This window comes from Armigeres subalbatus, chromosome 2, assembly GCF_024139115.2.
Source record: "Armigeres subalbatus isolate Guangzhou_Male chromosome 2, GZ_Asu_2, whole genome shotgun sequence".
In the NCBI taxonomy this organism is placed as follows: domain Eukaryota; kingdom Metazoa; phylum Arthropoda; class Insecta; order Diptera; family Culicidae; genus Armigeres; species Armigeres subalbatus.
In genome coordinates this window covers 43,282,082-43,297,905 of record NC_085140.1, presented here as the reverse complement: position 1 = coordinate 43,297,905, position 15,824 = coordinate 43,282,082, and the positions used below count along the sequence as shown (strand labels likewise).

The 15,824-nt window shown below is 39.5% G+C and overlaps 1 protein-coding gene across 1 annotated transcript in view; it reads left to right on the top strand.

Annotated features, from left to right (window-relative positions):
• LOC134214321 (5-hydroxytryptamine receptor 2A-like) overlaps positions 1–15,824 on the top strand; it is a 388,716-nt gene that overhangs the window by 303,817 nt on the left and 69,075 nt on the right. Inside the window, exons 8-11 of the mRNA XM_062693724.1 lie at positions 257–446; positions 874–1,008; positions 12,466–12,669; positions 13,222–14,052. Coding sequence (XP_062549708.1) covers positions 257–446; positions 874–1,008; positions 12,466–12,669; positions 13,222–13,863 — 1,171 coding nt within the window. The 3' untranslated portion in view covers positions 13,864–14,052. The remainder of the gene's footprint in view (positions 1–256; positions 447–873; positions 1,009–12,465; positions 12,670–13,221; positions 14,053–15,824) is intronic.

Below are 15,824 nucleotides of genomic sequence, written 5' to 3'. Positions count from 1 at the left end.
AAACAATCCGACGACATTTCCCCGAACATGAACCATTTGCTAGTTGACTCAGTTGTGGTGTGGAAAGGGAGGAGGGCCGCATGAAAAATTGAAAATTTATTTCAGCTCCACTGCCACCGTTCACCGATTCCGAATGGAGCTCATCGGTTATCGTTTGCTTGTTTTCCCCGTATATTTTTTTCAAATGCTTTCCCACAACGGATGAATTCACACAAACACACGTGCAACAAATAACACACCGGGTGGATGCTGGCAGGTACTGGGCGGTGACCAATATCGATTACATGCACTCCCGCACCAGCCGCCGGGTCTTTACGATGATCTTCCTGGTGTGGTTCGCCTCGGTTATTGTGTCACTGGCACCGCAGTTCGGCTGGAAGGATCCGGACTATCTACAACGAATCGAGCAGCAAAAGTGCATGGTTTCGCAGGACATCGCATACCAGGTGAGTGTCGGACGCCCACTTGTTACACCACGTACATAGTAAGTGACACAGTCGGTTGACATTCGGTTTATCCTGCATATTATACGGGGCTGAGCGAACCAGAGTGTCAACCGAGCGGTAATTATCTGCTCCATCAAGGCTTCAACCTGGCTTTTGTTGGGGTGCACGGTGAGAGAAAGTGCCTTGTTTTAGGTGCTCCAAGTATTTGAGATTCAGTACAGGAGCGAATTATTTTTCCATTTGGGTAATTTTTGTCAAACCTCTAATGAGTTGGGGGGTCTCGCCTGGCATTTGATGGCAGCAAATAAGATAGGGAGTAAAATAAAATAAATACAAGTACCCGAAAATGAGACACCTTTTTCTAACCGTGTGTATAGCAACCGTTTGCATAGCGTTTACTGAAGTGGCTTCGTTTCTTTTTTTACAGATATTTGCGACGTGTTGCACCTTCTATGTTCCTCTTTTAGTCATACTAGTGCTGTACTGGAAGATATATCAGACGGCCCGGCGACGGATACACCGGAGACGGCCGAAGCAACCGACGACGGGTAATAACAATCAGGTGAGTGTCTCTGGTGGTGGTCCCTCTGTATGATTAACCTCAACCACACGTAAGATTGCCTCGCTTTTATAAGAGAAGACAAGGTGGATTGATTCACCTAGTAGCAAAAGACTCTTTTTCGAATTCAATCACAATACATGCCTCTGTTGATTGTGAACGCTAGACCAAACCAGCGGATGGCAGATTTTAATACAGTTCTACATAAGCACCTTACATAAACTGTATGTAATTTTGGAATACAAAATTTCGGGAGGTTTTAATACAATCATTGCATTAAAATCTCACATTTTTGTACTACATATTTGATAACGGTGTATGCATGAGAAGCTTATATTTATTGTATTAAAAGTTTACAAAATTCTACATGGCAATATTTTATACAATAATTATAGGATTTGTTTTTTGGGTGTATAATACTCAATAGGGTTAAGCCAGGCATTTTTGTCTTTTCGTCATAGTCTCGAAAACTAATAAATCAGACACTTTTTTGCCAAACTCATCCGTACCAAATCGAAGCTCAGGACAAACGATCTGCTATAGTGGAGTTCTAGCAATCGGACGTTGCTTTCGTTGGTTTTGGCCCCTACGCAATTGACGGAAATACCTGCCATGTTCCTAGAGGTAATAAATTGTAACCAAATTTCAATAGATTCAAACTTGTCAAATTAAAGTTTCGACGATAAATGCACCATACTGCTCTCAATAGCGTGAATGAAACAGTAGAAAAATGTTAATCTCGAGGCGGTCACACGAGTATAAACACGAACAAACAAATATTTTCTTTCTACCTATTTCACTCGAGCTGAATTGCTTGAGTAATCGTAATATCTGCTAATCATAAAGAGTGAAGCATATGAAAGAATGAACACCTGCGGCAGAGTTTAGTTGGTTTTCAAACATCCACGTGGGAACAAGCATCTGGTCAAAAGCTTTACTTTCAAAGTAGAAGAGATGCCCAAGGCACGCAAAAAATAAGCTCAGATTTATTTTTTTCGGATCAAATTAAATTATACATACATACGTTCATTTTGATCATTCTTGAATGATCGATCGAAAATAAGGGAATGAGAGACACACAGTTCCACACAAAATGAGACAGTTTTTTTTTCGTATAGGGCTACATCTATATTCCCTACACCGGGGTACGCCAGTTTAAACAAGCAGCGCATTAACGAAGGTGCCGGTAGCGGTCGCAACGGGGTTGGGGAGAACAGTCCAATATGCACCAGGGTGGCTAAAATTGGTATGGAAAATTATTTTAAATTTTTCGATGGGTCACTCTCTTATTCCATTCAGTTCGATGCCTTGATGCTCTGGAAATTAAATTCAGCCAAATCGGTCAAAGTTTGAGCGGTACTAAACTCACTGGCAGTTTATATGGAAAATGTATAGAGAAACATCGAAAACAGTAATTTGAGCTAGTTATCACAATTTACGTAAACGAACTATGATACTCATTCAGTTCTTGTAGCATTACATACAGAATGTCAAGCTAGAAACCGTGAGAAGATTAGAGTTCCCTGGCGAAGTTATTCGCATTTCTTTGAAGCGTTGTTCGAACAAATTTCATTCCATATAATGTTTTCCATCCATAAATTCCATCATCCATATAATGTTTCAGAGAAATGCTAACAACTTGATTGACTACCCGTAGTTGCTACTCCAGCTGTTTTTGCACAGAGAACTAACAGATGTTAGCTTGGGTCTAGCACCCATCTTCAATGTACAAGTGCTGGTGTTCTCATTTGTGAGGTCATACTGACGCCTGTCACGTCAAAAAGCAAGTCAATGCATGTAGGAAAGGGTAGGAAATGATGAACTAATCACTGCAAGCCGAATATACCTCTGTACTTGCCACGAGCTTCATGCGGAATTTTATTGGAATTTTCGGGTGAGGTTGACGGGCAGAGGTTCCTCTTGGTTAACGAGTTGCCAATGTGATAAGAGAAAGCAATTGATGGAATTCTAATTGGATATAAGAAACGAGAAGTTCATTTCCAAATTCTCGATTGTTGCATCATACATCGTGAACTTTGTTGCATGAACCTTCAAGTTGTTGTTTCAATCCTGATTCACTGCTTTATTCAACTGAACATTATTGTTGTTACAATCCTGATGACTGTCACTCCCCATGTAACTAGATCGATTCTGTTTCTGTCACTTTTTCCTCTTTTGTTGATGTCATCACATTGCCGATAAAGTAGTTTCGCTGCATTTCTGATAGTAAAAAGTAATAGGTAAATATCTCCTTCTTCTTCTTCTTATTGGCATTACACCCCACACTGGGACAGAGCCGCCTCACAGCTTAGTGTTCATTGCACTTCCACAGTTATTAACTGCGAGGTTTCTAAGCCAGGTTACCATTTTTGCATTCGTATATCATGAGGCTAGCACGATGATACTTTCATGCCCAGGGAAGTCGAGACAATTTCCAATCCGAAAATTGCCTAGACCGGCACCGGGAATCGAACCCAGCCACCCTCAGCATGGTCTTGCTTTGTAGCCGCGCGTCTTACCGCACGGCTAAGGAGGGCCCCAATAGGTAAATATAATAATAGTAAATTGCGAAAAGCAATGGTGCAGACACCGAATTTCGGTTGGAAGAAACCCTCCAAATTGTTCGATGCAGAATTTATTCGGACCGAATTTGAATCAAATGGTTCACATGACATTGTACGTTACACAGCACTACGAGGCAACGTAAAGTAGGTGGGATCACATCTGCAGAACGTGGAACTATGGCTACAGCTTGCTTAGCTATGTCAGTTATTGGTAATTATGTTCCGCCAATGCTTATTTTCCCGAGAGCGAGAATCACGTAGCAGTTGAAAAAGGGTGCCCCGCCGGAAACATTGTTTTACTGCAATAAAAATGGATGGATGACGGTCGTTGAGTTCAATAAATGGTTCGACCACTTTCTAACGCATACTCGCCCAACGAAATCAAGCCCGATATTATTGCTGCTTGATGGACATAGCTCGCACACGAAAAACATGGCTTTTCTGGAGAAAGCGGCGCAAAACTATGTAACCGTCATGAGTTTCCCACCACAATGTAGCCACTGGCTACAGCCGCTGGATGTAAGCTTCATGGGACCATTGAAGACGTATTTGACCAGAGCAATTGATGAGTACCTAAAACAACAACCGGGAAAGGTAGTAACAATGAATGAACTAAGCGAACCGTTCGGGAAGGCATTCATGAAAACATCGACTGCAATAACCGCAATAAACGGATTTGCTAAGGCGGGATTAGTTCCCCTCAATGGGTATGTCTTCAGCGATGATCTCTTTGCCCCAGCGGATGTCACATATATTGGACTGTCAAGCAACGACCCTAGCAACTTTGGCGATACTGAAAGTGCTGATAATAATGAGGACATAAATGTTCCTGTAGTGCTCCATCAGGTAAGAGATGAAAACCTGGGGTCTTTAAAAGACGTACCTGCGATTAAAGACGATGACGAGAAAGAGAACTGTATACTGTCTAGAAGCTCGGATCAAGATCTCTCCAGCAGCAGTACACCCGCTTCTTAAAACTAGTTCTTGCAAGCTATCCCGCAAGAAAAAGGAGAAAGCCGCAGATCTCACATCGAGTTCATATCGCACGGCCTTGAAAGAAGTCCGGACATCGAAGGAGATAGAAATTATAAATAAAGCTAGTAAGAGACACCAAAGGGTTAATACGAAGAAGCCAGCGAAGTGTTTACGTTTGGCTGACAATAATTCACCGGAAGATTCTCTGTGTGAGCAATGCACTATGGTCCAGGATACAGATTTACGCGGAAAGATGAATTTTACGCCAAAACTATATTTTTTAGAAAAAAACTGTTGTTCTAAAAAATTGTTCGAAATAGTAAGGCCATCATTATGGTGCAACCAAAAAATAGGGTGGCCCATCATATAAAAAAAATTAAAAAATATTTTTTTATTTTTTGAAATATTGACATGTTATGTTCTACAAAGTTGTAGCGCAGCTTATTCCAATCAATTTTGCTATAAAAACTTTTTCAGTAGCTCTTAAGTTGGCTGATTTAGAGCAATTTTACCTAATTGGATTAGGGTGTACCTAAAAAAACAGTATTTTTAATCTATTTTTTTATTTTGGATTTCTTGAAAAAGTCGTCTTCAGGTGACTTTTAGAGCTAAAAAAAGCAACTTTTGATGGGTGAATATGCTCAATATCTTCTACCGATCAAAAGTTATAATCATTTTTCTGTCAAAATTACATTTTTTCCATAAGTTGATATCTCCGGTTAGGGCAGACCAAAAAATATGTTTACACGGCATTTGAAAGAGAAATTCATATTCTTTATTATGTCAAAAAATTGGAGATATGTTAGTTTTACTAATTTTACTAAAATCATGTTTTTTCAAATAAATTGATATAACTCGATAATGGAAGAAGATACAGACGATATTCTTATAGTAAAACACGCGTTTTGGAAAGCCCCAAAAGTCTTCAGAAGGTGACATCCGTGAAAAATAAAAAATGAAATGAGCAGATCATAAATATTGTTTTTTGAGGGACACCCTAATTCTGGTAAGTAAAATTACTCTAAACAAGTGAGCTTAAGAGCTACACAAAAAGTTTATATAGCATATTTATAATTTATATAGTAAAACTAACATATAACTAACAAAGTTGATTGGAAAAAGCTGCGCTACAACTTTGTAGAACATTTTATGTCAATATTCCGCAAAATAAAAAAAAATCACATTTTTATAAAATGGCCCACCCTATTTTTCGGTAACTCTATAATAAAGGCCCGAGTATCCAGAACAACTTTGTAGAACAATTTTTTTTTCTTAAAAGTATGCTTTAGGCCGAAAATGCATCTTTTCTCATAAATCTTGCAATACGATGATAATGATAAAACTTATAAAAAGTGTTAAAGCTGTAGATTTTTTATTTTTCATTTTTCACAAATGTCTTCTGAAGACTTTTGGGGCTTTCCAAAACGCGTGTTTTGCTATTAGAATATCGTCTTTATCTTCTTCCAGTACCGAGTATATCATTTTTTTTTTTGAAAAAACATGGTTTTAGTTAAATTGGTAAAACTTGAGATAAAAAAATAACATATCTCCAATTTTTTAACATAATAAGGAATATGAATTTCTCTTCCAAATGCCGTGTAAAAATATTTTTTTGGTCTGCCCTAACTGGAGATATCAACTTATGAAAAAATGTAATTTTGACAGAAAAACGCTTATAACTTTTGATCGGTGAAAGATATTGAACATATTTACCCATCAAAAGTTGCATTTTTTAAGCTCTAAAAGTCACCTGAAGACAACTTTTTCGAGAAATCTAAAACAAATAAAGTAGATCAAAAATACTGTTTTTGTGAGGTACACCCCAATCCAATTAGGTAAAATTGCTCTAAATCAGCCAACTTAAGAGCTACAGAAATAGTTTTTTTAGCAAAATTGATAGGAATAAGCTGCGCTACATTTTTGTAGAACATATTATGTCAATATTCCGAAAAATAAAAAAAATATTTTTATTTTTTTTTATATGATGGGCCACCCCATTTTTTGGTTGCACCATAATGATGGCCTTACTATTTCGAACAATTTTGTAGAACAACAGTTTTTTCTAAAAAATATAGTTTTGGCGTAAAATGCATCTTTCCGCGTAAATCTGTATCCTGGACCATAGTGCAATGGGGAAATAGTTTTATGCAGTCTAAGAAGGGTAAAGGTTGGAATAACTGTGGTAAATGCCATGTTAGGTACCACAAGTGTCAGAGGAATGAATGTCCAGCTTGCCCCAAACTAAGACTTATATATAAGACAGATATGCCAATGATGTTGAACTTTTGTTTTATAATCTGTTAGAACTACTAATTTTAAATATTTTTTGATTGTTTTTTTTTGCTTTTATTAAGAAATAAAATTAAAAAAAAATCTAATGATCGTTTTATTTTTTTCTCATAAGGAATGGTTCCCCAGAATACCGTGTTTAAGAGCCACTTTACATCATTACATGTACATAATGATCGCACTTTAAGCCAAGTACATCTTCTGCTTTTTTTTTATAACGATGCTAATGCTAATTCGTTGAGCTAAATCGATTGATATAAAGCTGTGGAGTGATTCTATAATCTTTCAATACACTTTTAGCATATGAGAAAGGCAAACATAAATCGAATAATGCCGAACATTGGAAGACAGGATGTAGTGATAAACAGATTTTACTGTATAAAAAAACTGATAAGGATTACTCTCATTAACTGCCTATTCACTATTCAGGGCTCAATGTGGATATCATCATGTTTATCTTCATTCCACAAACAGTAGCACCCATGGGATGAAACTGCTCTCAATGATAATAAATTCAAAAAGGGTATAGGAATACCTTAGTGGACTTGGACCTATGAAACAGTAGCCTAACACATTCACTTCATTTTCACTATTAATTTTCTTTATGGCCGTTTTGCCCCATACTGGTGGCACTCTTGCCCCATAGTACAGTGAAAGACGTTATTTTTTATGATATTTATAAAACTCCAGAAAACCTATATACCGCCTATAATTTCTAGGGGATCAAATCATTATGAAAAATAGAATAGCTAATAGACGCATTCTCGTGCATAAAATCAATATTTTTGAGAGATGAGAGATCAGTTTGCTTAAGGTGGCACACTTGCCCTAAATTCCGCTACACAAAGACTTGCCTTGAACTGTATAACAGTTTAAATTGCATATTATTAGGTGATTCAACCGAACGAATCATTTTAATTAACACTCAAACACGCGTGATGTTGTATTTTGTACAACATTAACGAAAAAACATCTCTCATGGTACACAGCATGAACGAGCCTGCATGAGTGTTCCAGGACCGCGCGCGTCCCGAACGGTTTATAATCATGATTGTGCATATGCATATTGCATATTGGTGGTAGAATTTTGTGTAGAAATAAGAGGTTGTGGGTTCAAGTCAAGATTGGGCCATCGTTCTCACGAACAGTCTGTAGGTCGGCTATCTAAATCGCTCAAAAAGGTATCTTATATTACAATTTCCTTGTGCCCAGATACATAAATTCCATTACAAAGACATTCTAAATTGTTGAAAACATGGCCAATCGAACCCCTATTTGGCTAATTGTTAGGGGCCGATACACACTTGGTTGTAAACTGTTGATATGAAAAAAGAGGTTTTATGCCTACGGGAGAAGAAGCGTAATATTTCCCAAACTCCACTTCTGCCGGCTTTTCCCTCTCAATAAAAGATAAAAAAAATAACGGCACCTACATCATAGTTTTGCTTTGTATTGTTCTCAATACGATGGCTTTTCAATTTTAACCAATTTTGTAATTATAACCTTTTGTCCTTTCGACATTTTGTCCTTTCGACCTTATGTCCATTCGACCTTTTGTCCGTCATAGGGACGTTATAGAGACACTTTATTTTTCAAGCCATTGTTTTGATTCAAGCCACGAGTCAACCAGGCAGAACAACATACCCAGCGTCCTAGGCAACACGATTAGTAAGTCTTACAACTTGTTTCCTTTTATATTTTTTCCGAGAAACTCTGACATCGATTCAGATCCACTCGCTTTCTTTGGGTCCGAATATCATCCAAACAGAGTACAACTCAACTGGTACGTCATCCGATCGCTCCTACCATCCACTGTACTGGTTCGGATCAAGGCTTCTTCTGGAGGTTAAACTCTGCATCCAGTGGAGCATTAATGGTCCAATAACCAAAATGAAGCTGTTAAATGATGACAGCCATCCGTAGATCATTGGCAGCTCCTTTCGGAAGGTTAATCAGGTTTCTTCACTGTCCACTTCCTTGAAAGAAAACACAAGGATTAGCATGGTAGGCTCTAATATCCGGTATTCCGTGGTAAAAGTGATGCTTCGGGAGATCTCGTTCGATGGAGGAAGGGTCGTTTAGCCGGAACTCATTCGGTCAAAGGCCATTTGGCCGAATGCCACTAGGCTAATGTGACCAGCAACCCGAGCAGACGAAAAAAGCTCAAAAATCAAATGTAGATAAGATAGCAAAATGAATTATTGACATGATTGATATAAGAGATAAAAGATCAGACGATAATATCAAATCAATATCTTTCACTAAAATATTATGAGGAGATCAAGTTATGCTATTTGTAAGAAGTGATCTATATCATGTGCCATTAGTTTGTTCTTATCCATAGCATATTTTGATATTTAAATGATATTTCGGTGTAAATTATTGATATCGTTGCCTGTTGTTTTATCTCCTATATCATTAAAATCCATATCATGTTTTGTTATTCTGTTCATGGTTTCTGCCCGGGAAGCGTCGATCTGGTTGGCAACACTGGCTTGAAAATGAATTCTCTAAATGTGAATTTCGCATAGATGTTGGCCCAAAATAATTATAAAAGTATTTGTAAGGCTGTATAAATTAGAATCAATTTGTAAAACGTAGTTTGAAAATGCAGCGTTCCGCGTCATTTGGCCGAAAAGGTCACATGGCCGAATAGTTTGAGAAGTGACAAGTCAGTCGTCAAATGACCTATTTGGCCAAATGACATATTCGGTTGAACGACCTATTCCGCCGGATGACCTGTTCAGCCAATTGATCTGTTCGGCTGTATGACACTTTCAGCCTACACACTAACTTTCACCTACTCAGTGACTGAATAAAATTGTATCGCCCTCTCTTTTCTTCCCACGGCAATTTTACTCAATTTCTGTCAAAAGCAGGACAACTCATAGTTTTGAGTAGTCCCCGTAGGCTGCATGTGTGGTGAAAAAAAAAGTTCTTTTGATTGCTTTATTCCTGATTGTTGCTGCTAACCGTTTTCAACGTTATTATCATATTATTGGCAAAACATATCCTTTGGGCGAACGGTACAATCCGTACCGTAAATGTCGCCAAACAACAGTGAATAGGAAAAGTGTTAAGTAATTTATGATAAATAAGAAGTGAGAAGTACTAAATACACACTTAAATTTTTTCACCGATCTCGGCTGTGCAAATCTCGGTTAAAGTTCGTTAGCTGAAATAACGGCTGAATGAACGTATGATTACGGTGGCTCCTTTGAGTGCCGCAGTAAACAAATTGCTTTTTCAGCTGAGATATCAGCAGAAAGTCACGAACCGAGCGCTCGGCTGTGCGGATCTCGGCAAAAGAATCAAAAAATGCCGAGCTGAACTAAGTGTGTAAGTTAAAATGAGAAATAAGAAGTGAATTAAGATATAAGATATGAGAAGCCAGACAACTCACTTCTCTCTACTCATTTCTCATTTCTCACTTCTCAATGCAAAATGTGAGAAGTGCGAAGTGGGAAGCAAGAAAGGAGAAGTGATGAATGAGGAACGAGAAGAAACAAGTGACACGTCTCACTTCTCACTTTTCATTTCTCACTTTCCACTGTGAAAAGAAAAAAGTGCGAAGTGAAAATCAAGAAATGAGACGACTCATTTCTCACTACTAATTTCTCACTTCTCACTCCTAATTTTATCACTTTTCACAGTGGAAAGTGAGATGTCTCACTTTCACTCCTCACTCATTTGTCACTTCTCACTCATTTGTCACTTCTCACTTCTCTTCTTTTACTTCTAACTTTTCAACTATCACTTCCTCCTTCACTATTTTTCGGCCAAAAGCCATTTACGGTCGTATGATCTGTTCAGCCAAATGACAGTTCGTACAAATGGCTCTTTCTTTCAAAAGGATCATTTCGTCCGAACGGCACTTTCGGCCAAGAGACTTGTTCGGTCAAAAGATACTTCTGTTAAACAATTGTTTCTTTCGGACAAACGGCATTTTTGGCCAAACGATATTTTCCGCTGTTTGATCCAAATGACATTTTCGGCAAAATAACATGTTCGGTACATTAACCTATTCGATCAAATGACATTTTCTATCAAACGGCTTCTGCGGCCAAACGACTATCCGACCAATTAACTAGCTTGGTCGAACGACATTTTCTGCCGTTTGTCCATTTCGGTCAAATGACTTTCAGGTAGAACGGTTTCGGCCTAATTATTTGTTAGGCCAAAAGGCATACTCGGCTAAGTCCGGCCAAATGTCTTTCGGTCGAATTACTGTCCGGCTATCGGCCTATCTTCTATCTAGATGAAGTGGATAATTTCATACAGGCTTCCGGACATATGCTGCAATTTCTCTGCTGAAGCTGCTACGACCTACATCGCCGCCACTGATCATGCTTAGTAATTAGACAAAGCAATCATCAGAACTATTAATTAGTTTTAAAGCTGATTCATAACGTTCTGAGTAGGTTTTATTCATTAATAAATAATAATTATCATCGTGTCAACCCGGCATACTCGTTACTCACCTCCTGAGAAAAAAATAATTTGGAATGTTTTTATTGACCAAAGAAAAATTTGTAGGAATTATACAAGTTTGATGCTTTAACTTTAATTTTTGCACTTTAACTCGATTCAAAATACCAATAGACTGGTTTGATAGTTCCTGAAGGATTGAATTCTGTTATGAATCAACGGTTACCCAGCAATATTTCTTTGCCGAAAGTTCTGTTTTATACGACCAGCTATTTACTCATGTTTTTGTTTATAAGAAAAACATTTAGAACTTTACTTTTTTGTTTTATTTCCCAATGCAATGCAGGTAACTGATCAGCGTACTTGAAATAAACGAAGTTTTACAATTTTTGATTATGAGCGTAAAATTGCTCTTTTAATAGTGGTCGGAAGAAGATCTATTTGGGCATCACTAACCGCGTATTAATTCTCTTACCCAGTCGCATTCAAACCAAATGATTTGATTTTTATACTTCACTAGAAACCTGCACACACATACTAACCTTGTTCAGTTTTTGTTTGGAATGCAGCTGAGAATGAACATTTGGAACGGAGATGGGGTTGCTATTCCAAATGAGTGTTCTCCCCATACCACGCGTCTCCATCTTTTCTACCCTACAACGATGTCTTTAAGTTTATCAATTCAGCTCTGAATTCCTCCTTCACTTGCCCTTCGACAATAATGCTCCCTCCCGTAGCGCAGCCCAACTGCTTTTTCAACTTCAATCTGACTCAATTTCAAACGGCATTACCACGGAAATTACCTCCGACTGGCCAATCGAATACGGTTTTGGTCGTTCCACCGGACGCTTCGCCGTGCATAACTAACTAAGCAAGGGATCCGAGTCCCAGCTACAGCCCTTCCGTGACTTTTGTCGGTGGACGTTTGGTTTCATGGCACCGGAAAACAGTAAATTACCGCCCATTTAGCACGCCAGCCACGCACAGCTAATTGAGCTTTCTGTGGAGTACGTGAATGGGACTCGAGTCACCATTTGAGTTGTTCAGCCAAGTTGGGGTAACAATTTTCCGAATAAGTCCTTAATTACTGCGGGTGTAAGTCCAGTTGCTTTTCCTTCGCCAAGTTGCCTAATAAAATTAGCATTTATCCTCCAAATTTGCCGTAGCTAATCCCGCTGGGTCATTTGGTTTGATTTCATTGCAGGAAGAAACACCGAAGCAAACCAAATCGAAAATAAGATTTCGTCTGAAGAAAAAGTTCAGCAATCCGGCCAAATCGGCGGCGTCCCAGCTGGGGTTGGTGGAGGGCAATTCGACCAACACGGTGAACACGGTGGAGGACACCGAGGGCAGTTCGAATGCGGAGCGAAAGTTTGGGGGCGTGGAGACCGCTTTCAGCAGCGACGAGGTGAGATAAGTGATTCGATTTTCTAAGTTTCATGCTGGCGCGTTTGTTATTGTGCTTTGATACGGGTTAATGGTTGCGGTGGTTAAATGACGTCTTTCTGAAAATAATATGTGGTGGTTATGTTCGCTTGGAAATTATAGTGGAGCAGGCAGTATGTGCTTTTTTGTAATAATAAAAAATACACTGTGACTCAAAAAAATGTTGTAGAGTAATCGTAAAAAGTCCCAGTTCAGATATGTTTATAAAAAAAATCCCGTTTGCACATTTTTCGTCTTATTGTATGAAAAATGTTGTACATTCATTCAACCAGCATTGTTTCCATCTGTTTTACACCGAAGTTTGAAATTATGGAAAACTCTTTCAAAATTCATGGCATCTCAAATCGCGCTACTTTTTTTTTAAACAATTTAATCTGAATCAATATTTCTATATTAAATGTGGTTCAGTCCGATGGGCTTTCGGAAAAACGTCATGCAACCAATGCTGTGGTATCCACACAAAGACCGCTAACGAGTTTCTACTTTTTTACTGCATTCCTTTATTCTCCAACAGACGCCAACGGTTGCCATGGTGGGGAACAGCCAAATCCCGACCGTTTCCCATGAGGTTGAGCATCGGCAGCTTTCAGATCCAGTGCCGACGGCGATAGAAGCGAACAATAATAATCACAACAATAACAGCAGTAACGGCAATTCCTCATCGGCTGCCAACGCTCTTCCGCCATCGGCGGGTCCCCAGAATCAGCATTCATCGCAGATATCGTTACGTCCCACGAGCAATAACACCCTGGTGCCCCCGATTCAGCACTCTCCTACCATGCTCAGTGGAACTCACACCCACACCGGCTCGACGCAGAATATTGCCAGCACCCCGAACCCGCACGCCCAGGTCTCCAAGCGCAAGGAAACTCTGGAAGCCAAACGGGAACGGAAAGCGGCCAAAACTCTTGCCATCATCACCGGTGCGTTCGTCGTGTGTTGGTTGCCATTTTTTCTAACGGCCCTCCTGCTGCCACTATGTGAGTCCTGTCACATCAACGACACGGTAGAGTCGCTCTTCCTCTGGCTGGGCTACTTCAACTCGACGCTCAACCCCGTCATCTACACCATCTTCAGTCCCGAGTTCCGGCAGGCTTTCAAGAGGATCCTGTTCGGGACGCACCGAAGCACCACTTACCGGCGCGGAAAGCTGTAATACGAGGAGAAACCGTAGAGCCCAGCCCTCTCTCTCTCGTCATTCCATCGAAACCTTCGAGAACCGCAGCACCAAATGCCACACATACCGAACTCCAGCCAACAACAACAGAAGGATGCACTTGTGCTCTCGAACGGAGCGCGATTCGGCACACACCCACCCGATGCCGGCAATCAGGATGCAGTCGAGGTAAGTGATTTTCCGCCTTTTGACATGTGCAATTTTGGTTCGCTATTGTCTCGTCACGTGTGAAACGGATTTGTACTGCGGCAGCGGGGAATTCGGTACCAGATACAACCCCACGAGTTCATTTCTTAAAAAAATGTTATCATCAGGATTTCAAATTTTGGTTTCAATGACATCAATTTGAAATTTGTTTTGCAGAAATGTCACACAATTAGAAAAATTGGAATAGATGTGCATTGTTTTTCAGATGTACATTTTGAACGAACGACCCTCGCCCTCAATATTCCGAACCGATATTCAATGCCCAAATAGGATGACGCTCTTCAATGAATGGTGTGCAGATTCGTACTGTCATGCATCGTTCCTTCCTGGTACCTGGTACATACCTATTTTGTCTTCTGCGATCTCGTTGTTGTTCGACGAAGAGGCGATGAACGATGCTTAAAAATTTCATTTCGCTCTTCAGAATGTGTTTCCTGGCGCTAATTGAGGCACTGAAATTCTACTGTTATGGCTGGATTCGATCCGGAAGCTTCGAAAGATAAGATAGTGCTACATGGAAATGCACTCTGGATTGGATTTTTTTGCATTTCACATTTGACCTAGCATTGAAACACATTCGACGAAAACCTGCAATGCTAATCCTGTCAAGTATCATTACAATTGATTCTGGGATATATGTGTTGCAAAATCATTTTGTTGTAACTATTGTAAATCACCGAAAAAGTCAAATGTATATCTACAAATACTTGTTTGAATTCGAATTCTTCGTAGAAAATAAATACAATCTAACTTTAACAATGGACAATCATAGGACATAATTTTTCATCACTTCATTTGTCAGATCACCGAATTGCATACTTAACTTCATTTCCCATCCTTCTGTCACTGGCTGTATCATCTCTAATCCACTTCCTACGCGGAAATCTGAAATCAAAATAAAATAAGAAATATTAAATTTCCCTCCCGGAAACAAAAGACTCCATTAGCGATGGTATCTGCCTCCTCCGGCGCAAACGTAGACAATCTTTCTCGACATTTGTCATTGCCATTTCACACTGCGCCCATTCCTTATTCTGCCGCACTTCTGGAACCCACACTTACTGACTGCCCGCTCCAACTGGGGAGCCGGAAGTTGATTTACCAGATCCCATCAACTCATATTTACTCATCTCGACTGAGGAAAATCGCCATTTATCTTTGATCGTATAAATCCAACACCCACTTCCCGGTCGTCTGCCGACCGACACAGTTTTAGTTACAAGAAGTACCGATGAACTCGGGGCACAATCTTTTCCAGCGCAATATCCATTAGGTAGAGGGTGGCTTCCTCACTTGCTACCGACCGACCGGCCAGCAACGACGTCCACTTTTCACTTTTGATGAAGACACAGAAAAGTGGCGGTCAAATGTGTGCAATCGTTTTCTTTTATGTAACGAAAAGGGGGAGTTTTATTTTCTCTTATTTCTCGCCGAATTTTCCAATCTCGTTCAAGACGCAGTTTTGTTGTTAATGGAGCATATCGCATATCACCAAAGATGAAATTTTACGCCATGTGAATAATTTAACACTTGTGTTACTATTGAATTATTCACATTCGAGTTAGTTCAAAATTGAATCAGGATATGGCCCTCCTTAGCCGTGTGGTAAGATGCACGGCTACAAAGAAAGACCATGCTGAGGGTGGCTGGGTTCGATTCCCGGTGCCGGTCTAGACAATTTTCGGATTGGAAATAGTCGCGACTTCCATAAAAGTATCATCTTGTTAGCCTCA